General features: G+C 42.2%; 1 protein-coding gene across 1 annotated transcript; it reads left to right on the top strand.

Moving 5' to 3' along the window:
- Positions 1–335: 335 nt before the first annotated feature.
- Positions 336–27,619, top strand: plcd3b (phospholipase C, delta 3b). The gene is made up of 15 exons (XM_063003851.1): positions 336–420; positions 5,122–5,280; positions 12,982–13,210; positions 14,320–14,449; positions 14,544–14,769; positions 17,576–17,777; positions 17,912–18,053; positions 18,363–18,515; positions 21,905–22,042; positions 22,301–22,448; positions 23,694–23,810; positions 24,379–24,557; positions 24,906–25,041; positions 25,901–26,050; positions 27,137–27,619. The coding sequence occupies exons 1-15, from the start codon at positions 336–338 to the stop codon at positions 27,259–27,261; spliced, it is 2,319 nt and encodes a 772-aa protein (XP_062859921.1). The 3' UTR covers positions 27,262–27,619.
- The last annotated feature ends 63 nt before the right edge of the window (positions 27,620–27,682 follow it).

Genomic DNA, 27,682 nt, shown 5'->3' with positions numbered 1-27,682 from the left:
TAAACTTATGACCCAAATCATAAATAAATGTATTTAAAAGTCCTGTTTAAACGAAATTTAGGCTGATATGTTATTATTGTGAGAGGTGATTTGGGACACAGCCGGGCTCGGGTTAATCGGATTGCCTGTAGTGCCGCACTGCCCCCTCCCTAACGCTGGTGACGTCAGCAGCAGTGGGCGGTGCCTCGGTTATTTAGGATAAATACATTAAGTGCGGAGTTCAGCATCACAGTAAAAATCAGGACTGTTACTGCAGCCACGTCTTTATAACCTGTTAAAATACTCAGCGCAGAGGAAACAGGATTCCTGGAGGAGTAACCGGGCTGCAGGACTGGATGCTGGGCACCGGGAACATGGCAGAGGCCGTTAGAAAGAACGGATCATCTACAGCTCATATAGAGGATCCTCTTCAAAATCTAGGTAGGAAAAGCATGCGTGATACACTCAGCATAAAATATTACATACTTTTATTCTTATAAATTTGGTTAACATGTATTCATTCATCAGGAACTGATTCATCCTGGTCAGGGTCACAGTGCGTGCGCCGCCACCCGAAAATATTAGGCACAAGGCAGGAACAGACCCTTGACAGGGCGCCACCCTAGTGACCACCCATTCTACCAGCTACACCTTTGTTCCACTAAAGCTCAATATCTCACCTACAAGTAGTTTTGTCTGTATAATAAATACAGCTAGCAATATTCTATATTTACAACCCCAAATCAGAAAAAGTTGGGACGGCATGGAAAAAGCCAATAATAAAAAACACAGAGTTTCTTACATTTACTTTGACTTTTATTTGATTGAAGACAGGATGAACCTGAGACATTTCATGTTTTATCTGGTCAACTTCATTTCATTTATTGACCCTGGGTTGGATCCCCAGGTGGGGCGGTCTGGGTCCTTTCTGTATGGAGTTTGCATGTTCTCCCCGTGTCTGCGTGGGTTTCCTCCGGGCGCTCCGGTTTCCTCCCACAGTCCAAAGACGTGCAAGTGAGGTGAATTGGAGATGAATAAAAATTGTCCAAGACTGTGTTCGATATAACCTTATGAACTGATGAATCTTGTGTAACGAGTAACTACCGTTCCTGTCATGAATGTAACCAAAGTGTAAAACATGACGTTAAAATCCTAATAAACAAACAAACATTTCATTTATTAATAAACATCCATTCCTGCATTTCAGGCCTGCAATACATTCCAAAAAAAGTTGGGACGGGGCAATTTAGGGCTTGTAATGAGGTGAAAAAAGTAAATAATGATGCGATTTTAAACAGGTGATTGTAATCATGGTTTGGTCAGAGGATCTCCAGTTTGTCCACAAATGTGTGAAAAACTGATTTAAATGTTTAAAAACATTGAACCTCAAAGAAATATTGGAAGGGATTTGCATATTTCTCTCTCTACAGTACATAATATCATTAAACCATTCAAGGAAATATCCAATCAAATAAAGGTCAAAGTAAATGTAAGGAACACTGCATTTTTATTTTATTTGCATTTTTCCTGTGGATACACACAAGGAATTTGGTTCCGGCTGATGGTATCTCTCTAGTATAAGTACAGTATACAAGCGATGTATACATTAAACATTAAACACAAAAATATACAAACTATAAGATTATATACAGGCAATATATAGAAAAAAATGTATGGGCGTGTGCATGTATGTATGTACAGTATTCAATGACCAAATCCAACATTTATTATCTGTATTTGCAACTGCACGTTACAAATAATGGTGTGAATTTTTAAAATTGAACCGAAATGTCTGTTTACAGTGAGTGAATAAATTATCCAAAAAGTTGTTCAGTCAGAGTTCCAACTCAGAGAGCTGTGTGTGTTATTTTAAATTGGGTGGCAAAGAAAACAAAGTATGGACTAAAAAACATCTCTGAAAATGTGCTCATCAATATATACAGGGGTTGGACAAAATAACTGAAACACCTGGTTTTAGACCACAATAATTTATTAGTATGGTGTAGGGCCTCCTTTTGCGGCCAATACAGCGTCAATTCGTCTTGGAAATGACATATACAAGTCCTGCACAGTGGTCAGAGGGATTTTAAGCCATTCTTCTTGCAGGATAGTGGCCAGGTCACTACGTGATGCTGGTGGAGGAAAACGTTTCCTGACTCGCTTCTCCAAAACACCCCAAAGTGGCTCAATAATATTTAGATCTGGTGACTGTGCAGGCCATGGGAGATGTTCAACTTCACTTTCATGTTCATCAAACCAATCTTTCACCAGTCTTGCTGTGTGTATTGGTGCATTGTCATCCTGATACACGGCACCGCCATTGGATGCACATGGTCCTCCAGAATGGTTCGGTAGTCCTTGGCAGTGACGCGCCCATCTAGCACAAGTATTGGGCCAAGGGAATGCCATGATATGGCAGCCCAAACCATCACTGATCCACCCCCATGCTTCACTCTGGGCATGCAACAGTCTGGGTGGTACGCTTCTTTGGGGCTTCTCCACACCGTAACTCTCCCGGATGTGGGGAAAACAGTAAAGGTGGACTCATCAGAGAACAATACATGTTTCACATTGTCCACAGCCCAAGATTTGCGCTCCTTGCACCATTGAAACCGACGTTTGGCATTGGCACGAGTGACCAAAGGTTTGGCTATAGCAGCCCGGCCGTGTATATTGACCCTGTGGAGCTCCCGACGGACAGTTCTGGTGGAAACAGGAGAGTTGAGGTGCACATTTAATTCTGCCGTGATTTGGGCAGCCGTGGTTTTATGTTTTTTGGATACAATCCGGGTTAGCACCCGAACATCCCTTTCAGACAGCTTCCTCTTGCGTCCACAGTTAATCCTGTTGGATGTGGTTTGTCCTTCTTGGTGGTATGCTGACATTACCCTGGATACCGTGGCTCTTGATACATCACAAAGACTTGCTGTCTTGGTCACAGATGTGCCAGCAAGACGTGCACCAACAATTTGTCCTCTTTTGAACTCTGGTATGTCACCCATAATGTTGTGTGCATTGCAATATTTTGAGCAAAACTGTGCTCTTACCCTGCTAATTGAACCTTCACACTCTGCTCTTACTGGTGCAATGTGCAATTAATGAAGATTGGCCACCAGACTGGTCCAATTTAGCCATGAAACCTCCCACACTAAAATGACAGGTGTTTCAGTTATTTTGTCCAACCCCTGTATATACACTATGCTAATGAAAGTTTTGAATAGTTTGAATAGCTGGTGCCGCTTAATTTGTACAGCACAAATTATTTTCTTACATTTTTTATATGCAGTCGACCCTTGAGTTAGGAACGGTTTACCATACAAACATTTTGGGTTACGAACAATCTTTTTCAACTTATCGTACAAACCGGATTACAAACCGAAATTCGCGAAACACGTGACGTCACGAACAAGCTGATTCTGAGCATCTCTCTCTCTCTATATATACAGTGAGTGAACATTCGCACAGCGGCCGGTGTTTTTCCGGTGTTTTCAATATTAAAAGAGAGAAGAAGGAAGTCGGCTGAGTAAAGTATTCTTTCTTTCGTGCAATTACACCTACAAAATACAACACTGTTGAAATAAAGAAGGAAATAATAGAGAAATGTGAGAGTTATTGTTGTTTCTGGTAGATACATTTTATAAAAAAAAGAAGGAAATGTATTATGGTGTATGGTACAGCACACGTACTGTATTGAAATGTGGTGTGTTTTATGTACAGTACTACTGTGTATTGTTGTTTATTATTGTTTATTACAGGAATGTCTATTCTATAATTTAAGATTTAAGGGAAAATGTACTTGTATTTCTATCAAAAAGACATTAGAAAGGTTAGGTAAGGGGGGGGGTTGGGAGGTCTGGCACAAATTAATTCTATTTACATTATTTCTTATGGGAAAAATAGGTTTAACATACGAACATTTTGACTTAAGAACAGCCCTTCAGAACCAATTAAGTTTGTAAGTCAAGGGTCTACTGTACTTAGTAGTACTAAGTTGTAAATAGAAGCTAAATTAAAAGGCGTCTGAGAGGTTTAAGATGGATGATAGAGTAGGACTCTGGGCTAAATGGTTACCACAGGCGGTCGACTCTGCTTGCTAAAACAATTTAATGTAGTGCACTGAAGAGGGCTTTTGGGTATTTGTAGTGTAGTTCATTTTGTTCTTACTGTAGATTAATAGTGCACTTAAGTGTGTCTACCAGCCGTCTTATTTGTATTGCACTTAGAAGACTGTCAATAAACGTAATACAGTAATACAAAAAGCCTTCAGTGTTCTCCCCGTGTCTGTGTGGGTTTCCTTCGGGTGCTCAAGTTTCCTCTTTAAAGTCAAAAGACACACAGTCAATTCGATTGGAGTTGCTAAAGACTGCCTAAAGTGTGTGTAAATGGGCAGCTGTAGCCTAGTGGTAAAGGTACTGGACCAGGTGGGATCGGTCCGGGTCCTTACTGTGTGGAGTTTGTTCCCACAGTGTTCATGTTCTCCCTGTGTCTGCGTGGGTTTCCTCCCACAATACAAAGACGTGCAAGTGAGGTGAACTGGAGATACAAAAATAGTGGTAAAAGTACTGGACCAGTAATCAGAGGGTTGCCGGTTGAAGCCCCACCACTGCCAGATGGCCCCGTTGGGCCCTTGAGCAAGACCGTTAACCCTCAATTGATTAGACTGTATACTGTCACAACTGTAAGGCGCTTTGGATAAAAGTGTCTGCTATGGCGCCCAGGTGGCGCAGCGGGATATTCCACTGACACACCTACACCGAGTCTCTGAACTCCCGGGTTCGAAACTCGGTGTTGCCTCCGGTTGGCTGGGTGCCATCTGCTGGGCATAATTGGCAATGCCTGCAGCAGATACAAATTGGCCTGCAGGGTGGGGACCGGACTATATGTGAGTTGGTGGGTCTTCATACGCTGTGTAAGGACCCTGATTGGCAGAAGAGACGCCCGTGCAGGAAGAACGGACGAAAAGAGGAGGGCTGTACATGTGTAAAATAGGTGTGGGCAATGTGTGTGTGTGTGTTTAGTGTCTGACATGTTTGGGTAACGTTTTATTTTCTAGAATTTCCTATGGAAACATGGAGCAGTGAAACAATGATAAAAAGAAGTAGTTTTTGATGTATCTGGGTCTCTCTGTCTCACTGTCTGCAGGTGTTCAGAATGATATGAATGTGCAGGCGATGCTGCAGGGCTCCACGATGCTAAAGGTTCGATCCCCACGCTGGCAGAAAAGACGCATGCTAAAGCTGCTGGACGATGGCGTAACGGTTCAATACGAGTCAAAGAGTACCTTCAGCAAGCCCAAAAACTGTAAGTCAACACCAACTGTAACAGGAAAGGTGGAGGACTGGCACTGGGCCTTTGTTAAGGGGGGCCGAATTGGTTCTAGAGGTTTTCATTACAGAACAACAAAAACAAGATCTGGTCAAGATTAGAACAAGAACAGAAAAAAACACCAGTGTTAGAATAACAACAGTGTTAGTACTTTGAATGAACTTATTATCTGGTCTATTTGGTTTACCTTCTCACATTGGCAAAACAATTACTGACAAGTTCTCACTGCTGAGCAAACATCTGAAATATAGGGAAATTTATAAATTTACACTGATCAGCCATAACATTAAAACCACCTCCTTGTTTCTACACTCACTGTCCATCTTATCAGCTCCACTTACCATATAGAAGCACTTTGTAGTTCTACAATTACTGACTGTAGTCCATCTGTTTCTCTGCATGCTTTGTTAGCCTACAGAGCAGGTATTATGTGGGTGGTGGATCATTCTCAGCACTGCAGTGGTGTGTTAGTGTGTGTCGTGCTGGTATGAGTGGATCAGACACTGCTGGAGTTTTTAAATACCGTGTCCACTCACTGTCCACTCTATTAGACACTCCTACCTGGTCCACGTTGTAGATGTAAAGTCAGAGACGATCGCTCATCTATTGCTGCTGTTTGAGTTTGTCATCTTAATCTAGGCCTTCATCAGTGGTCACAGGATGCTGCCCACGGGGCGCTGTTGGCTGGGTATTTCTGGTTGGTGAACTATTCTCAGTCCAGCAGTGACAGTGAGGTGTTTAAAAACTCCATCAGCGCTGCTGTGTCTGATCCACTCACTAACACACACTAACACACCACCACCATGTCAGTGTCACTGCAATGCTGAGAATGATCCACCACCTAAATAATACCTGCTCTGTAGTGGTCTTGTCAGTATCATCAGGTCCCTTTATAATCATGTTTTGTTCTTATTTCATAGTACGAATGTTTCAAATATGCTGTGTAATGAAAGATGAACAGTTCTTCTTTAACTAGAGAAAACGTTTGTAATGTCAGCTGGACTCACCAGCACTGCAGCGTTGTGAGGAGACAGTGTGAGGGCGTCTCTCAGTAAGGTGGAGACCATATAAATATACCCCTGAATTATGGGTGTATATATAAACACTTTAGTAGGCAGGTCCAAACCCCACAGTGCTGAGTGTTATTACAGGGCGGGTCTATTTGTAGCTCGAGCAGAGGGGTCTCTCTTCTAGCACTGGAAGCTCCACTGAACTCTAATTACAAGCTCTGATGGGGTGGGAAGACTTTTGCCTTCCTTCTTCTGGTTTGCCCCATATGTTTTACATGAGCTGTAATCACTGCTCTGTAGTCAGTAATGTTATTCTGTGATGTGGTCAGGACATGGATTCATACATGTGCGCAGACATTTGTGCTGTAAGACGTTGAGCAAGATCTTGGACCCCTCTGGTGTTATTTTTACCCCCAACCAACAAAATCTCTCATATAGAAGCTCTGTTAATAGCACACATAGAATTAGCAATAGTAAAACATGCTCATTTAGGGCCCACCAGTCAGACTTACCACTTCTTCCTGGTCAGGGTCACAGTGGGTCCAGCTGTAGTCAGAAACAATTAGCATGAGGCAGGAGTACATCCGGACAGAGTGTCTGTCTAGTCTATCACAGGTCGCCAGCTTTCACAGATCCACATGTAAAGCAGCCAAGCCACGTTTTGTATGTTTTTGTGAAGGGAAAATAAGCATACTCGGGCAAATCCACACATTAACCGGGAGAACATACCAAACTCTTTAACTCAAACACTGACCTGCAGGCAACCTAGCAAACGTCTCCCTATATGCACTACCTGCTAGGAGACTGCTCAGCCCCAATTTTTTTATTAGCAGCAGCATGGGTTCAAACAGGGGGTCAAGTATCTGCACTTCAATGGCCCCTCTGTCTGTCATTTTTGGCAAGGCAGAAGGACGTGATTCTGTAACCTATATATATTTCATGTGTTTTTCTCCCATTTTCTCCCAATTTAGTGTGGTCAATTTGTCTTCCGCTGCTGGGGGATCCCCGATTTTTTGCAGTAGAGGTGGGTATATTGCTGCTCACGCCTCCTCCGACCCGCACGCAGCCCTTAACGGAAACCTTTTTCACCCATGCATTCTGCACAGGCGCCTCTATCCGTCAATCAGGGTCGTTACACAGTCATCCCTCCCTGCAGGCACTGCCAACTATGCTTGCTAGATAGCGCCCAGCCGACTGGTGGAAACACCGAGTTTTGAACCGAGGAGTTCAGAATCTCGGTGCTGGTGTGCTAGCGGAATATCCCGCTGCGCCACTGGGGCACCTTTTAACCAGGTTTTAAAAAACTGCTTGAACTGTTTGAACTCTGGGTGTTGTTATGGCATAAAACAAATCTAAAACGCTCCCCATCATCTTTCCCCTGACTCAAACATTAATGTTACACCTACACTAACCTTCCTCAGTTTTTGATCAGAAGATTTCAGGCATGCTGGAAAAATTTATATTTTCCTTTGTCAGAGGGAAATGAGTATGTTTAATTTAAAGAAGTTAAATAATCTTTCCATTAGGATTATAAACTGGTGAGTAAAATCGGCAATATCTTATACGATAGATCATATACAACGGAAGTGAAATTGTTAGTAATCAGGTAGCTTTTATATATTTTTATTGTTGTATTACAGAAGAGACTGTGGCCCGTGTTTGCATATTTTTTACTCCATCTGGCCCCCATCAGAAAAAGTTTGGGCACCCCTAGATTAAATGGTGTCCGTAAATGATGTCTAGCTGGTCTATGGGGTAAAAAAAAAAGTTCAACGGTTGTAATGATTTTTGCTATGAATAGCACGACTGTCAATTGAGGGGAGATGAGGGGAAAACCAAAAAGCAGAAAGCAGGATGGACAGGGAAGTGCAGAAGTATTGTGTACTTCCCTGTACTAATATCCAGGATGATGGTTGCTGGGACCCAACAGCACTCCCCTATACCATATTTTCAAACATTAGTTTATTCTGACCTTCTGAAAAACATGCAGAATGTGCATTGGCTAATCTAAATTGCCTCTAGATTCGAGTGACTGATGCCCTACTGACTGACTTTATGTCCAGGGTGTAATCCTGTCCTGCTTCACTGTGACCAGAGCCGGATGAAGTGGTTGTAAAAATTGAATTAATAAAAGAGGGATGAATCCAGTAGGATGTGTTATATGGTTTTGCATGTTTGCATACGTTTTAACTGGTTCCCTTCTGCTTCACTGAAAAATGCAGAAGGTGACGGATCTGTTCTGAACTGCCTGTTGGGACCAGTTGTGTGTGTTTTTTTTTGTTTTTTTGTTTTTTTTTTGCACATTGGGACCAGGAACATTTTTTTATTAGTATTTTCCATACTGTCCTAACTTTTTTCAGATTTGGGGTTGAATTTCCCTCAACTTGCTTTTCTCTAAGCTTGTAAAAGAAATGATAACATTTTTCATTTTGTATTTGTTACGAGACACGGTGATCTCGTGTAGTTTTGTATTCCCAGCTGTTATACCAACCGACTGGGTGGACTCAAAAGCAGATCATAAGTTTTGCAGTTAGCGGGGTTTGAACCGGGATCGCTGGCGTGGATGCGTAGCGCTTATCCCCGTGCGCTATGGAGGAGTAATGAGTGCTTGTGACTGAGCGTTTATGAAGCGAAGGTCCGCTAGGCGGCGGACACTGAGATATTGCGGGATATGAATATACACACAAGGACTGAGTGTGTGATAAAAGAAAAAACGGGATAAAGTAAATGAGATCGGTGGCGAGCGCGATCTGAGAAAGGAAAACACAAATCGTGCAGTCTCGATCCCCGGACGTCGGGGCGAGGGACTGTCACTCTAACCGCTATGCTGCGGAACGAACTGAGAAAACCGCGATCTGAATCGCTTGAAGAGCGACGTGTGAGGGTTTTAAAAGGAATAACATTCAGCGTCTAACGTGGACACTCTGAATGGGGTTAAGGAAGGGAACAGAGAAAGGGTTTTGGGGAAACTGTTCCCCGAGAGAGAGAGAAGAGGAAATGTCTTTTAAGACGAAAACCCACAGAAAAATTACCGGCGAGGTCTGGCAACAAAGGTTAACACAAGACTCTGCGCCGAGTGAGCCGTGCAAAGCCCTTTTAAGAAGTGCCGCCCAGGTGATGTCAATTAGCTTGACTCGCCCTAGGTGTAGCGCGCGATCGCCCCCTAGCGGTGGGCGGATGGCGGTGTCTTACAGTATTAGTCAATTGTAACAAGCCCACCTGCCATGGAGATTGGCGTTGAGGCTCATGTCCTTCTGCCTTCCCAAATTTGAAGGCACATGTGCCAGAGATGGTCGCACATAAGTCGCACACACAGCGACTTCAGACTCGACTCGGACTCGTTTCAAATGACTTGGACTCGACTCGTAACTCGCAAAAAATTACTTGTAGACAACAAAAGTCAGTCTCGTGTTAATATTAGTTACGTGTGACAATTATATATATATATATGATCTGACATCATTCTGATGGTGTCATTTTCTGCTCTCTAATAACGCTCCGGCCGTTTTAACCCGCAACACACGCAATGGGTAAATATTCCAGCCAGCTTCCAGCGTAGTGATGAAGCGTCGCTCCCTACTCCCTCTTTTGGATTGAAAAATCACTTAAAATAGTGGAATACCCTACGTAGTGCACTTCACTGGAACAGCTGGTGTGAATGAAACGCTCCTACAGAATTGGCGCTAATGGTCGAAAGAGCGCTTTCTGAACCAATCAGACCTTCTGATTGTAATTCTTAGTAAGAAATGCTGTTATTTGCATTTATTCAGTTTGCGTCACACAGATGATTGTCAATGAAACGCTTGATTGGCTTTCTAACGAGTTCGTGTTTTACTTCACAACCAGGAAAAGTTTGGAGGTTTTTAATTATAAGCACATTTACAAAATAACGGATTATATTCCAAATGGGAAACACGGTTATAAATTTTATAGCATCTGGAAGAACATAAGCTAGGGTAAGCAGCGGTTATGGATTTTATTTGCTGTGTTTTGGATTTTGGTTGCTGTGACGTGATTTATCGGGCGCTTTTGTTTTGCAATGAAAACAAAACGTATCAGTTTAAGCTTTTAACTGGTACCTAGGAAAGTAAAACGGCAAAATACAGTCGCTAATCTGTTGTTTTTTATCTGAATTTACAGATTATTTGTTTATTTCTATGCTACATTTCCAATATATGTTTTGTGTATATTATATTGACTCATGACTTGACTCGGACTTTAGCCTAAACACTCGTGACTCGACTCGGACTCGTATTTTCTGACTTGTGAACATCTCTGACGTGCATTAATTCGCTCCAGGTGGGAGTGTTTCTATATATTACGGTTTCTTTTTCCCAGACTTGCCAGCTCCTCTTTTTGACCAAAAAGAAAGTTCCCGCAATCCCTGTATATGCTTTTGCAAATGAACTGTCACTATGTGGTTGTTTGTTGTTGAAGTTTGTGCAGGGTAAAAGGATTCTGTGTCAGATTCTTTTGAGAGACTCATGTGATCCAGAGCATTCCAGTAATGTGATAAATAAATATGTACATATTTCTTGTGGACCATGAGATTTGAGGAAAAACCCTCTGTTTATCTAGTGTGCCAGTTTTATGGTGTCCAAGTGTCCAAGTTAAACAAACTGATTTAAACAGTTAGCACACATGCACAGTTACAGCAATATAGATCATCTGAGGTCATTCTTCTCTGCAGGTGTATATTAGAGGATATTGAATATTTTGGACCCCCTTGGTTTTTTTTATTAACATGCTGTTTATAATGCATTATAAACACAATTTCTACTAGAATACACACACACACACACACACACACACATTTATTCAATGCCTCTATCACCTTCTGATAAAGTAATTGCCCCCAATCTACTAAATCAACCAGTTAAATAAACCAAATACAGTTAACAGTTGGGTTCAACAACTGACAGGTGAGGGCAGTGGTAACTCAGCAGTTAAGGTACCGGACTAGTAATCAGAAGTAGGGAGGTAACGATGCACCACAAGACAGTTAAAAATCGATTCACACGTGTAACGATTCAAATCGGTTTACATGTATAATGAATCGATATTCACTTAAACAGCAGAGGACACCGGCGCTGTTCACCTCACCTGGTTGACGTCACTACAGGGTTGCCAGGTTCAGCATTTTCCAGCCAAATTTATTTATGTGAGGATACTTTCTTTATTTGTATTATTTATTTATTTAATGTGGGATTAGTTTTAAAATTGTTAATGTATTTTTTATTTTATTATTTATTTATTTATTTTTAAACAGAAATAATAAAAGGAAACTTTGTCATAATTTGTCTTCAATTTCATTTTGTTTAAAAAATTGAGAAAAATCGTATCATGAATCGCATCGCATTGTGGGTAGAGTGTATCATTACCTCCCTAATCAGAAGGTTACCAGTTAAAAAAGGCAAAAAATGCCATGTTGGCACTGTTGGGTTCCAGGACAAGGCCCTCAACCTGTACTTGCTTGAATTGTATTCATTTGTAATTGTTTTTTAAATCATTGAATTGTGCTTTCAATCAGAAAATCCTAAAGAAGAATGTCCTCCAGTTATTTTGCAGCCTCAAAAGCTCAAAGTCCAACTTAAAAGAAACAAAATGAAGGTCTCTTAAATCTTATTAAGATGCCGTGGCAAGGCAGTTCATGTTTGAAAACCCTCCAGTGTAGCTAAATTAAAAAAATTCTGCAAAGAAATGTCAGAGGTCAGAATTCCTCTGTCAAATGAAGCACAGCCTCGGTAAAAACACACGCTGGAACCAGAGCTGAGATCTCGAATACATTGTATCGAATCTCGGCTCTGCCTGCCGGCTGAGGCTGAGCGGCCACATGAACAATGATTGGCCTGTTGTTCAGATAGGGGTGGGTCTAAGCCAGATGGGGACTCTCTCTCAGACTAGTGCGATAACGACCTCTGCTGGCTGGTTGGTGGCACCTGCACGGAGATGGGAAAGGAGTGCGGTAGAGGGTGTGGCTCTCCGTACACAGTGCTGTACTGCACTGCACTCGTCAAGTGTAGGTGATAAGATGTTCGATTGCTGTGCACGTGTCGGAGGGGGTGTGGAGCAGCCTCGTCCTCCCCAATCAGGAGCAGGGACCAGCATTAGTGAGAGGATGATTGATGGGCAGAAATTGGATGTGCTAAAGTGGGAGAAAAAGGGAAGAAAAAATAAATAAATAAATAGAAGTAGCATGTTGTGTTCACTTGTGTATCTTATATTAAAATTAGTCAAAAGATCTGAAACATAGTGACAGGACGAATAAGCAAAAATAGAAGAAATTGCGGGCAAATACTTTTTTCTCAGCATTGTGTATTAATATCTTGAATAGCAAAGTTTACAAGTATAAATGTAAATGAAGTTTATCCATTTGTGGGAAATGTATTAAAATTCAAAAGGGTATAAAACACTGGCTTGTCTGTGTTGCCTTGTCCTTGGCTTCAACCCCTCACAGCTCCTGGCTGTGCAGTTACGCCAATTAGGTTTGCCAATGTTTGTTCCTGAAATACACCAGTCAGCGTGGGGAGGAACATAACGCTATACTGGGTTTATTACTTATTTATCCATGTGCTATTTCATCTGTATTTGTGTACTTGTAAATATTTGTCCTATATATATATTTGTAGCACATGCTAAATGACACAGTTTGTCCCCCTGTGTCCAGTCTCTGTGATGGAGGTGGAGTGTGTGCGCGAGGGCTGTCAGTCAGAGACCCTGCGTAAGCTGGCCACTTCTCTGGAAGAGGACCAGTGTCTGACCATCGTCTTCAAGGGAGCCAGAAAGAGTTTGGACCTGCGGTGTGAAAGCAAAGAGGAAGCACAGCACTGGACCCATGGGATACGCACCCTACAGGACCGAGTCAACAACATGAGCCAGACTGAAAAACTTGACCAATATCCTTCTATAGTAGGGCTGCCGTGATTGGTTGACACTAACAATATTTTAAGTCGGTGTATCATTTTTAAAACTATGTTTATAAATGATCCTTTTTTAAATTTCTACAATGTCTCCATTTATATAACCGTTCATATGATTTCCCTCAGCACTACTTGCTGCGTGCATGACCTCAGTCGTATTTGGTCGAGTCACTGGTTGGCAGAATTAAGCGCAGTCTTAAAAAATGCCGTCTGCAGCAGTCAGAGGCCGATTGTCAAGAGCTTTTAAAGAAAAGCCAAAAGTTTTTCAACCCAAATCATCAAAAGTTTGGGAAGACTTAAAACTGGCACAAAACAAAAAGGTGGTTTGTACACTGTGAAAAAGTGGCACTTTGATGGTACCACAGCAGCACTAGCACCATGTTGCACATCTATATTGTTTCATTCGAATCTGTGACGTGGCTCAGCTGCTGAATGAGTATGGCAGTGAATGATGTTGGAGCCGTGTCCTTCTGCATTGTCATTTTGATGTGTTGGTTTCTCTTAATTAACAATCACCTGTTGTCGTCTTGTGAGTGTTAATTGACTCCAGGTGTAAGTTTTTCAATATATCACGGTTTCTCCCTCTGAGACTTGCCAGTTTTTCTGTCTGACAAACTTGATTTTCTCTAAAAAATATGATACTGGGCTGCTCGGTCTGGTCTAATATTCCACTGGTGTGCGATGCCAGCGCTCTTATTTCATTTTGGGCCTCTTTTTGGAACCACTCTGGGAGAGTGAATTACGCCAGAGGTGGCGTGATGTCTTTTAAATCCACATTAAGCATAGGCTGCACTACTTGGTGTGGTTTGGGTGCCACTTGTACATTTCCGGTACCGGTTGGTTCTACAGGTACCATATCTTTCCTCCTTTTCTGAGAGCAGCCTGTCATATTGTGACAACCAGTTCTGCTCTATCCCTGTTCTATCCACTTTCTCTGTTGTGGGCTGCAGATGTTGTCGCATCTCTTGTTTGGTACTTTGACTTTATTTCTATCCACACACACACACACAAACCTCTCACTCCTATATCTCTGGTGGGTTCATTTTGCAGCTCTTCTGTTGTGTGTAACCCTTGACTGTTCCCACCTGGATCCGTGGCTATCTGAGACAGGCAGATGGGAACCAAGATGGGAAGATGAGTTATGAAGAAGTGCAGACTCTCCTGCAGATGATCAACATCGATCTTAATGAAGAATACGCTCGGAGACTCTTTACGGTTACCTTTCCTTTACTACCTTTTATTACCATATCTGGCTTCCTGTCATGTTTAAATCTCTGTAAAGCCCGACATCTCTGGTGTGTGTTTACAGAAATGTGACCGGTCCGCAGACGGCCGTCTGGACCACAGCGAGATCGAGCTGTTCTGTCGTGAGCTGTTGCGCCGACCCGAGCTGGATGCGGTGTTCCAGCAGTACTCCTCCAACAGCCGAGTGCTGTCCACCGTGGATCTGCGAGACTTTCTGAAAGACCAGGATGAAGACTGCACACTTGTGCACGCACAGAGCCTCGTCATGAATTATGAGCTCAATGAATGGGGTACAGTCATGTCCAGCTTTTCGTAAAAGTTCTTCATTATATACAGTTATATACTTCATTATATTTGGGACACAGCTTTGAAGGAAACATACTTAAAAGAATCAGTGTGTTTGATTAAATCTGTCAGCTTTTCTGTGATCTCTGCCATTCTGTATGTATTTACGTCTTTGGTTTTTTTAGTGGTATGTCAGAAAACCTTGGAAAAGTTGCTGTGTACTAAATTAAAAAAGAAAATCATTAAAAATGTTTGCTGCTGGTGGCGGAGCGGTAAAAACACACACTGGAACCAGAGCTGGGATCTTGAATACATTGTATCGAATGTCAGCTCTGCCTGCCGGCTGGGCTGAGCAGTCACATTAACAACGATTGGCCTGTTGTTCAGATAGGGGTGGGATATTAAGCCGGACAGGGTCTCTCTCATAACTAATGCAATTACGACCTCTGCTAGCTGATGGATGGCGCCTGCACAGAGACGGGAAAGGAGTGCTGTCAGGGTGTGTCTCTCCGTACACAGTGCTGATCCGCACTGCACTCGTCAAAGTGTAGTTGACAAAATGCATACGGCTGCTGCCCACGTGTCGGAGGGGGTGTGGGTTAGCTTCGTTCTCCTCAATCAGAGCAGGGATCGGCATTGGTGGAGAGGAACCATGACACAATCAGGCAATTGGACGAGCAAAAGGGAGAAAAAGAGGAGAAAATGCATAAACAAAATATTTAAAAAAATGTTTGCTGCTGTAGAAAGCATGAAGGAGATTTTCAAACCCCTTTTCCGACATTTTACTATAAACTCTTTTTGACACAAGTGAAATGAATGGTTGCCTTGCAAACTAAGAGATGGCAAATCATCATACATCGTGCTTCACAGTTCAGATTTTGGTGTTCAATGCCTTGTCCTATGTAGTGTTATAGTTATAACATTCACTTTATGTTTTATATTGTAGATATAACATTGACAGAGAGCTCTTGGTGTGATTTTAGCTTAACACTGTTACAGGAATTCAAAATAACCTTTAAAGGTAAAAAATCCAATTTATTGAATTACCTAGCTAGGGACTTTTCTTGTTGGTACATACATACTGCTTGCATTCACCAAGGAGGAGAAGTGGCCTCTCCCTGCCTTGTCCAACTATTTCAACCCTCCCTTAATGCATGCAACACACACACATACCTTTACAGAAGAGAAGGGTTGATACCATACTCCCTGTCTCCTAATTCATTACCCTTTACTTTCTCCTTAGGCTAACTCTGCTTTGACTCCTTACACTGATCTGCTTATTGCTAAATGTTCTGCATCGATGGCTAGTTTGTTAGGAAGCAAGTGTACATGCCTGGTACTGCATATGTATGTGTGTGCCAGTATGTCTTATATCTAAATCTTCGAGTAGTTGCTCCTATCCCAGTTAATTGTACTAAGAAAGCAGAAACTTATGAGTTTAATTCAAACTTATAGTTTAATTCGCTAATAAAATATATAATTTTCCCCTTCACAACACCCACTAGGTTCTAGGTTGTTCAGCACAGGGTTACTTATTTTCTAACGTTTGTACTGATTAATAACAAGGTCATTTACGGTTATTTTTGTGATTGGGTCATGATACACATGAACAAATACAGTAGACCCTTGACTTATGAATTTAATTGGTTCCGAAGGGCTGTTCTTGTCAAAATGTTCGTTAGTTAAACCTATTTTTCCCATAAGAAATAATGTAAATAGAATTAATCCGTGCCAGACCTCCCAAACCCCCCCTTACCCCTAACCTCTCTAATGTCTTAAATGATCTTTTTTGTTATAAATACAAGTATATTTTCCTAATTTTCTCAGCACTGTGCTTCCTCTGCACCTTCTCTGGGGACATTTTAATATTGAATTTTACAAAATATAAAGAAAACACAGAAAAAACACCGTCCGCTGTCCGAATGTTCATTCACTGTATATATATGTTTAACACTTTTTGGTTCACTACATAATTCTTCATAGTTTGGATGTCTTCAGTATTAATCTACAATGTAGAAAATAAAAATAATCAAGAAAAAACATTGAAGAGAAGGTGTGTTCAAACTTTTGACTGGTGTGTCCAAACATTTGGCCTGTACTGTATATATATGGAGAGAGAGACGGTTGAAGTCAACTTGTTCGCGACGTCACGTGTTTCGTGAATTTCGGTTTGTAATCTGAAATTTGTTTGTACGTTAAGTTGAAAAAGATCGTTTGTAACCCGAAATGTTCGTATGGTAAACCGTTCGTAACCCAAGGGTCTACTGTATTCCTAAAAAGAGCAGAGTCAGAATTTGTGTTTCCTTTTATTATTAAAATTAATCTTATTTAGTCTTCCGCTGCTGGGGACCTTGAGTGCGTTCAAGAAGGGTATATTCGCCTGACACATGCTCCCTCCGACGCATGTGCATTGCACCGACCCCCTTTTATTCGACTGTCCTGTTATTTTGTCTGCTGCAGTCACTGCCAATTGTGTCTGCTAGGGGGCGCCCAGCCGACCGGTAGCCACCTTGAGATTCGAGTTAAGAATCCCATCATTGGTGTGCTAGCAGAATATCCTGCTGCGTCACCTTGGTTCCCCCATCAAAATGATTTTTTTCAAATGAATTTAAATGCCTGATCTTTAGAATAATTGTTAGCTCGGAGGTTTACATTGTATTATACATTCTGGGCTGTAAATACTTCATTACTGTCATCAACCAAGGATATTTATGTGCTTGTCTTGTATTATGTCTTAGATAAAGACCAGACCAGAAGTCTGGGTCATTTGTCACCATTTCTTATAACCTAAAAAATGTTCTACCCACACAGCTCGGAATAACCAGCTAATGACAGCCAATGGTTTCACGATGTACATGCTGTCCAAGGAAAATGTTCTGTTTAATCCGGAGCATGTGACAGTCTATCAGGACATGAACCAGCCACTCAGTCACTACTTCATCTCCTCCTCTCACAACACCTACCTGACCAAGGATCAGGTCATTGGAGAGAGCAGTACTGACCCGTACATCAGGTAAAGCAGCTGTGTTTATACACAAGTGCAGCACTGAGGGACCCATTAAGCATTAACATTACAGGTAAATACTCCTTACAGTCTGTTCATTTAGCCTGTGTGTGTGTGTGTGTGTGTGTGTGTGTGCTTTTTAGGGCCCTTAGCCACGGCTGCCGCTGTGTTGAGCTGGATTGCTGGGACGGAGATAAAGAACCGTTGATCTATCATGGACACACCCTTACCTCCAAAGTGCCTTTTAAAGAGGTGGTGGAAGCCATCGCTGAGTACGCGTTTAAGGTTGGAACCGTTCTTTACTGTAAATCACTGCTGAAATAAGTTGCTGCATATTTAAATAGGGGCTTCCTGTTCTCCATCCAGTGTTTTTCATGGCACTGCTTTTAGGGGGTGCAGCAGTATGATCCCATCACCGCAGATACTTGATTTTTTTTATTAAAACACCCATGCTTACCTTTTTATAACAAGAATGACTTTATTTGTCATTAGGGTTCAGATTTTTCTCATATCAATACACAGTATAAAGTTTCTGTATATGTTTGTTTGTTCCTAGTGCTAAATGTCTCTGTGTTTTATGTGACTGCTCATCAGGCCTCTCCGTACCCTCTGATTCTGTCTCTGGAGAACCACTGTTCAGTGGAGCAACAGACAATCATGGCCCAGCAGCTGCGTTCCATCCTGGGGGAGAAACTGCTCACAAAGCCACTAAGTGACGAGAACGGGGACATCCTTCCCTCACCAGAGGTACCAGGGAAATGTTTATTTATGTATTATATTAGGGATGTCCCGATCACGTTTTTTTTGTTCCCGATCTTTAATTTTGATCCCGATCCGATACCGATTCTCAAACAGATACTTGTACTTTCTAGATATTGTCTAGATAAGAACTAGATAACACTGTTTACACAGTGCACACTTCAAGTACATGTACATGTTTAACAACTAAAAAGCTCTGCAGTGCTGTAGGAAAAAACCTGCCTGCATCCAAGCTATTGCTTAATGTTCTTTTACAAAATAAAAGTAAACAAACCTAGTGCAGCATTGTAGTAAAAATGAAGTGAGATAATTACAGTTTCACTTTGAACTTTATATTCAAAGAACATAATTCTGTTTAATGGCGTGATACACTAAAAATGAACAAAAATCTCCACTCACAAGTGGTGTAGCAGCTTAACTTGAATATAAAAAAACAAATAAGTTACTTAACAGCATTACAGTAAAACCTGAATACCAAAATAAAATGGAAAGGCTCTTTTGTTATGAAGGAAAGTTAGTTCTTAAAGTGCTTGTATTGTGACAATGGTTTGATGGACGGGTCTACGCAAAAAGTGAGTGTGTTTTGACCCTTTGGGGCTTCCATAGTGCATGGGATAGCGTGCTCGGCTCTGGCTGTCCGCTATTCGGAACAGAATAAGTTAATAAAGTGTTTTGCTCCCGACAATTTGTGAATATACAGTGTATTTTATTTCTTTATTAAGCGAGTGCATCACTACGACGCTCGGTTACATAACTAAGCCAATCAGAGTGCTTGATACTGAGATGTCGTTCGGTCTTGTAACACGTAAACTCTTAAAAGCTGTATGTTATGGTCCTGAAGTTTTCATACTGGGATTAAAAGTTATTGTTTTGTAAACCGGAGTGATCCTCGACTCACACACCATATAAATAGTAAAATTCTACAGTAATGAACGAAGCTCTGCTCCTACCGCCTCGTGAAACGCTCGCATTACAGACATTACACTTCACTGTTGGACTCGTTTCACTTTCCAATTTAAAGTATTTCCACACAGCGGACATGCTGACGTAAAACAAAAGATCGGGTTATGATCGGCATTAGTAAAGCCGATTTCCGATCAGTTAAAAATGCCTTGATTGGCCCCGATCCCGATCTGTGAGATCGGATCGGGACATCCCTATATTATATATGTATTTTAATGTCACGTTTCACACACTTTGGTTAAATTAATGACAGGACAGGTAGTTACTGGTTACACAAGATACATCAGTTCAAGTTATGTCAACACAGTCATGGACAAAATTAAGTGTCTCCAATTCACCTCACTGGCACGTCTTTGGACTGTGGGAGGAAACCGGAGCTCCCGAAGGAAACCCACACAAACACGGGGAGAACATGCAAACTCCAGACAGAAAGGAATCAAATCCTGGACCTTGCTTTGAGGGGACAGTGCTACCCACTGAGCCACTGTGCCATCCTTCTGTGGAAATGCAGCAGTTTTCTGACTTCACATAATGGCATTATATTTTACTACAAATACAGTCGTCTGTTCTACTCTGGAGTGGCACGGTGGTGCTGTGGGTAGCACTGTTGCCTCACAGCACGAAGGTCCTGGGTTTGATTCCCTGTGTGGAGTTTGCATGTTCTCCCTATGTCTGCATGTATTTGGTTTCGGGAGGAAACCGGAGCATCCAGAGGAAAACCACACAGTCATGTAAATTGGAGAGACTAAAAATTGTTCCAATTGTGATTGAGTGTGTGTGTGTCTGCCCAGTGATGAACTGGCAACCTGTATGAGGTGTTTCCTGCCTTACATCCAGTGAATCGGACCCAAAGTCTCATATGAATAGTAATACTCAAACAGACTGGAGCGAGCAAAATACAGCCGCACCAAGCCCACCATTTTAACATTAGGAACAGTGTTGGCTATCATTTCACTAGCTCCCAAGCTACATAGCCAAGCTGTGACGGTACATAACCTCCACCAAATCATAGCTGACCATTCTCAAAGAGCAACAGATCCTCTAGGGAGACCCACATCAGCTTAGGAACATCTCTTTAAGAGTCAGCGGAGTCAGCGGATGCCGAGGCGCATAGTGCGCAGAGGTCGCCAACTTTCTGCAGAGTCGATCGCTACAGACCTCCAAACTTCATGTGGCCTTTAGATTAGCTCAAGAACAGTGTGTAGAGAGCTTCATGGAATGGGTTTCCATGGCCAAGCAGCTGCATCCAAGCCTTACGTCACCAAGCGCAATGCAAAGCGTCAGATGCAGTGGTGTAAAGCACGCCGCCACTGGTCTCTAGAGCAGTGGAGACGTGTTCTCTGGAGTGACGAATCACGCTTTCCGTCTGGCAATCCGACGGACGGGTCTGCCAGGAGAACGGTACTTGTCTGACTGCATTGTGCCAAGTGTAAAGTTTGGTGGAGGGGGGATTATGGTGTGGGGTTGTTTTTCAGGAGTTGGACTCGGCCCCTTAGTTCCAGTGAAAGAAACTCTTAATGCTTCAGCATACCAAGAGATTTTGGACAATTTCATGCTCCCAACTTTGTGGGAACAGTTTGGGGATGGCCCCTTCCTGTTCCAACATGACTGCGCACCAGTGCACAAAGCAAGGTCCATAAAGACATGGATGAGCGAGTTTGGTGTGGAAGAACTTGACTGGCCTGCACAGTCCTGACCCCGATAGAACACCTTTGGGATGAATTAGAGCGGAGACTGTGAGCCAGGCCTTCTCGTCCAACATCAGGGTCTGAACTCACAAATGCGCTTCTGGCACCCTCTCTCCAGTGCACATGTGCTTCTCCTCAAAAGGTGACCAGAGCTCTCGGACCTGGTGGTGTACACTCGTAGTGTCCCCTTCGAGGGCTTCGATCAGACAGCTAAAAGGCCGGCCAATGAAATTTCCTCCTTTTCGGAAAGCGATGGGGGCCAGTGATAGCTTAGTGGTTAAGGTACTGGACTAGTAAACAGAAGGTTGCCGGTTCAAGCCCCAGCACCACCAAGTTGCCACTGTTGGGTCCCTGAGCAAGGCCCTTAACCCTCAATTGCTCATTGTGTTCTGCTCATTGTGTAAGTTGCTTTGGATAAAAGCATCTGCTAAATGCTGAAAATGTAAATGTAAATGGAAGAATGGTCAAAGATTCCCATAAACACACTCCTAAACCTTGTGGAAAGCCTTCCCAGAAGAGTTGAAGCTGTTATAGCTGCAAAGGGTGTGCCGACATCATATTAAACCCTATGGATTAAGAATGGGACGTCAATAAAGTTCATATGTGTGTGAAGGCAGACGAGCGAATACTTTTGGCAATATAGTGTGTCTGCAACTTTGAAGCTCTGAATGTTTTAAACATGTAAGAAACGACATGACGTTGGTTTGCGTGTTTGTTCTGTGCTAGAAACTAAAAGGGAAGATTCTGGTGAAGGGGAAGAAGGAGCATGTGGAGCAGGAGATCTCCAGCTCATCTGATTCCAGCTGCTCTGAGGATGAGGGCAAATCTGAGGACAAAGTCAAAACTAAGAAAGAGGGCAAAAAGGTGCGTTCATGGGTTTTCACGTTCAGTAGGTGAACACAGGAAGCTACATGGCTTCTAACGTAATCAGTACTGCATGCTTGTGTGTACGCGTACGTGTTTCTGTGTTGAGTTCAGCGTCCTGTTCTTGTCACGTCTGTTATGTGTTCAGTTTTTTCATGTTGTTATTCGTGTGTCTTTCTTTGTGGTCTGTCTTTGCATGTTGGTGTGTGTCTGGGACCGGAACCCTCTCTCCAGTGCACATGTGCTTCTCCTCAAAAGGTGACCAAGCTGAGTCCAGAGCTCTCAGACCTGGTGGTGTACACTCGTAGTGTCCCCTTCAAGGGCTTCGATCGGACAGCTAAAAGGCCGGCCAATGAAATTTCCTCCTTTTCGGAAAGCGATGCTCTTAAACACATCAAGAACTCAGGTAATCTGTGTGTGTGTGCTTATGTAAATGTTGGGTTTGTGTCTATAGTGACACAATAATAATAATAAGTTGTATTTATATAGCGCCTTTCTTATACCCAAGGTCACTTTACATACGCTTAACAAAAAAAAAAACACTTATGACAGAGGTGGAGGAAGGAGGTACTGAGAGAAGAGGTAGTTATTTAGCTGAGTTTTAAAAGAGGAAAATGTAGACCACAGGCGGACAGTTTGTGGTAATGTGTTCCATAGCTTTGGTGCCATAACGCTGAAGTATCTGCCACCAACATTAACTAATCTGAATTTTGGAACTGACAAGAAACCACTATCCAAGGACCTAAGAGAACATACAGGAGAATAGGGGTGTAAAAGCTCTGATAAATAGACTGGGACAAGACCAATTGATACAATATTATTCTGTGTGTGTACAATGTTTGAGAAATAAATGTTTTTATCAGTGTTTTATAAGTGACAGCTAAGTGTTCAGGCTTTGTTCTAAATGAGTCTAAAGTACTCGAAGACTGATAAAGCTCAACAGTGTGTCGTGTTATTGCACTGCCCATTATTACATGACTTAAACAAAGCCCAAATACATGTTATATATTAATTTGTTAGGATTTTAAGGTCATGTTTTACACTTTGGTTGCGTTAATGACAGTTCAGGTAGTTACACACTGTCACAGCCAACTTTGTATCTCCAATTCACATCACTTACATGTCTTTGGACTGTGGGAGGAACCCATGCAGACATAGGGAGAACATGCAAACTACATACAGAAAGGACTTGGACTGTTCCACCTGGGCTTCGAACCCAGGACCTTCTCGCTGTGAGGTGATAGAGCTACCCACCGAGCCATGTTATACAAGTAAAACCAATTATTATATTTTAAAGTTATTACTGCCAAAAGTCGTAGACCAGAAGTGAAAATGTGTCTATATTCTATTTTTTTATGTTAGTACAGTAAGTGGGGGGTGTTTTTATTACAAATCATATAAACGTTTCAATGACAAGTTAAATCACTGTAAAATATTTTCAATAATTCAAAGATTTTTTAAATATTTAATTTGGTTATATTTACAGTGTAGTGAAAAATACTTCTATTTTTCTTTATTTGTCACATTTAATTGTTTCAGATCTTCCAGTAACGTGGGGACAATTTGTAAAATGCAATTATACAAAATGTAAAATATCACTGTACACTTCTTTACTTGCATTAAAAGGGTTTTGTTTTATTTACATTACCAGGTAAGTTCTTTGTGCGCCATAACAGCCGGCAGCTAAGCAGGATCTACCCGTCCGGTCAGCGCCTGCAGTCCTCCAACTACAATCCTCAGGACATGTGGAACGCCGGCTGTCAGCTTGGTAAATCTCACTTTAAGTAAATCTGAAATATTCATTTTCAAAATTGCATTGTTTTTTTAAATAATATACACAATATAGCCAGAAGTATTTGGACACCTGACCATGAGCTTGTTAGACGTCTCATTTGAAAAACAAACAATGTGAGCTTTCCAGCTATAACAAAAGTCACTCTTCTGAGGAGGTTTGTATGTCTGTGGGAATTTGTGCCCATTTAGTCAAAAGACGGCAGCATTTGTATGGCTGGGCACTGACGTTGGTTAAAAAAGCCTGAATTGATGTTCCAGTTTAGTTTAAAGCTGTTCAGTGGGGTTGAAATCAGGGCTCTGTGCAGGTCGCTGGAGTTTCTTTAAATCAAGCTTGTTCTTCACGTCTTTATAATTATGCTGGAACAGGAAAGTGTCTTCCCTAAACATATAAAGTATCTTTTATATAATTGATTTATAACACTTGTTAGCAATTGCTGTGGCTGAACACATTAATTTAAAAATTAGAAGTGGTGTCCCAATACTTTGGTCCATACAGGTGTACAGAATCACCTAAACATGTCTGGTACTTTTGTCCTCTGCAGTGGCTCTGAACTTCCAGACACTCGGGGAACAGATGGACTTAAATCAGGGGCGTTTCTTACCTAATGGTCGATGTGGATATGTCCTAAAGCCCGGCTTTCTTTGCCAAAATGACTCCGACTTCAATCCTGAAAACACAGGCGGAGGACCAGGACACAACCCCACTCTTCTGACCATTAAGGTTGGCTGTATTTATAGTCTTAACTTTTATAAACTCCAGATGCTAGATGTGTTTGCTTAACCATGTGAAATAACTCCTCTGTGCTAAAGTGAATCATTTCATCAGGAACTTTACACACGCTGGAGGATGTTCTGACCCACCCGGAGCTTTCAGACAGAATTATGTCTTGACACCCAAGTGATATCCTGACAGCTAATTCCTGATTGGCTCTTGTAATCCAGTAACAATAACAAGAAGAAGGCTTGGTCACAATAACAATCAGGCTAGAATATTATCGTGTCCTTGAGGAAATTTGCTGATGACTTTAACGCTCACGTGTCTTTAATTACACCGTATGTTGTGTTTCAGGTCATCTCAGCCCAGCAGCTACCTAAACCAGACAAAGAGAAGCTGAACTCCATTGTGGACCCTATGGTTTGGGTGGAGACTCATGGAGCCCCCATAGACAACAACAAGAAAAAGACCCACCGCATAGACAATAACGGTTTGTCTACAGTTTTTAACACTTCAGGGATTAGAGCAGCACCAGTACTGCACCTGGGGCACCTGGGACAGTGTGTTGAATGTTAATTGAGGAACATACACCGATCAGCCATAACATTAAAACCACCTCCTTGTTTGTACACACACTGTCCTTTTCATCAGCTCCACTTACCTTATAGAAGCACTTTGTAGTTGTACAATTACTGACTGTAGTCCATCTATTTCTCTGCATGCTTTGTTAGCCCCCTTTCATGCTGTTCTTCAAGGGTCAGGACCCCCACAGGACCACCACAGAGCAGGTATTATTTGGGTGGTGGATCATTCTCAGCACTGCAGTGACACTGACATGGTGGTGGTGTGTTAGTGTGTGTTGTGCTGGTATGAGTGGATCAGACACAGCAGTGCTGCTGGAGTTTTTAAACACCTCACTGTCACTGCTAGACTGAGAACAGTCCACCAACCAAACATACCCAGCCAACAGCGCCCCTTGATCAGCGTCCTGTGACCACTGATGAAGGTCTAGAAGATGACCAACTCGAACAGCAGCAATAGATGAGCGATCGTCTCTGACTTTACATCTACAAGGTGGACCAACTAGGTAGGAGTGTTTAATAGAGTGGACAGTAAGTGGACATGGTATTTAAAAACTCCAGCAGCACTGCTGTGTCTGATCCACTCATACCAGCACAACACACAATAACACACCACCACCATGTCAGTGTCACTGCAGTGCTGAGAATCATCCACCACTCAAATAATACCTGCTCTGTGGTGGTCATGTGGGGGTCCTGACCACTGAAGAACAGGGTGAAAGCAGGGTGTGTATAATTCCTGTGTTTGTCCTGTGTGTTTTTGACCAGGTTTTAACCCCAGATGGGACTGCACGTTTAAGTTCGTGTTGCACGTGCCGGAGCTGGTCCTGGTGCGCTTTGTGGTGGAGGATCACGACTACACTGCACGTAATGAATTCCTGGGCCAGTTCACTCTGCCCTTCACCAGCATGCGTACAGGTCTGAGTTTTACCTTCAATATAACATGCATGAAACATACACTGTATGAACAAAAGTATTGGGACACCCCTTTTAATTATTACATTCATGTGTTTCAACCACATCAATTACTAACAGGTGTAATAAATAATATATATAGAGAATAATCTATGCTTTCAACTTTGCAGCAACAGTTTAGGGTAAGGCCCTTTTCCATTCCAGCATGACTGTGCCCCTGTGCACAAAACAAACTCTAAAAAGACATAAAGAAAAGCTCGATTTAAAGAATCTCCAGTGTCTTGCACAGAGCCCTGACCTCAGCCCCACTGAACAGTTCTGGAATGAACCGGAACATGAACTGAGGCTTTTTTGATCAACACAGGTACCCAGCCAGATGGAGTTTCTGTAACCATGAGTCCGAGTATTAGCTCAAATTCAACTGGTTTCTCTCTAAATGTCTGGCTTACCAATATGTGCGTTATGAGGGCTGCACGGCACTGTTGTGTCACAGCAAGAAGGGCATGGATGGCAAGGGTCTGTTCTGTGAAAAGTTGGCATGTTCTCCCTGTATCTGTGTGGGTTTTCCTCCGGGTGTTCTGGTTTCCACCCACAAATCTGAAGACATTCGGTTAATTGGAGATACAGAAAAGTGTCAGACAGCATCACTAGTGACCTGTCCGGGGTGTTTCCTGCCTTTGCCCACTGGATTGGACCTACTGTGACCCTGACCAGGATACGGTGGTGGTAAAACAGACAGTGAATGAATAAATGAATGAATGAATGAATGCAATAATACGAGGGATCTTCAAAAAGTTTCTGCACTTTTATATTTCGGTTGGAAGCGGTGAGGGTGGGAGGAGTAGTAATCGGTCGTGTCTAAGAGACGCTTATAGTCTGAATTTAGCTCCATCTGATTTACACCTTTTTGGGCTCTCAAAGAAGCTTTAAGGGGAAGAAGATTTTCATGTGATGATGTGAAAGCAGCGCTGCATCAGAGGCTACACGCTCAACCAAAAGCATTTCTGGCTGATGGCATTAAAAAGTTGTAAACTTGTACACTGTGTTTGCTCTATTCTCACAAATCTTGACCGCGTCTCTTTCCTACAGGTTACAGGCATGTACGGCTGCTGAGGGCCGACGGTTCGAGTCTCTCTCCTACCAGCCTCTTCATTCACATCAAGGTCACACCTAATTACAGCAGCCCCAAACTCGTCACCTCAGCCAGAGCCTAGCAGCGGACAGGAGTTTGTTTTCGATGCAGCTGGACTACTGACCTGGTTACTGTGGCCAAAAAGAATTACTGTAATTATTACCGTAACAAACCAATCACAGAGACCAAACACGAGAAGCGATGAAGCATATTTACAACAGAAATATTTACAAATTTGTTCTGTTTTAATTAAACTGGAGAGGATTTTCAGGTACCAGCAAACTTCAGGAGTTTCACCTGCATTTACTGAGGGGGTGAGAAAGAGCCTCTTATTTACATTTACATTTTCAGCATTTAGCAGACGCTCTTATCCAGAGCGACTTACAGAAGTGCTTCCATAGTGAACATTTCATTTCTCAAGTTTAGGTAAACAACAGTCAAAGAACACAAATCATATATTTATTATGTTAATATGTAATGTGTTTAGAAAAAAAGGCAATACT

The sequence above is a fragment of the Trichomycterus rosablanca genome, chromosome 10 (assembly GCF_030014385.1).
Source record: "Trichomycterus rosablanca isolate fTriRos1 chromosome 10, fTriRos1.hap1, whole genome shotgun sequence".
In the NCBI taxonomy this organism is placed as follows: Eukaryota; Metazoa; Chordata; class Actinopteri; order Siluriformes; family Trichomycteridae; genus Trichomycterus; species Trichomycterus rosablanca.
Note: the sequence above shows the minus strand (reverse complement) of the source record. Positions and strands in the feature narration are given on the sequence as shown.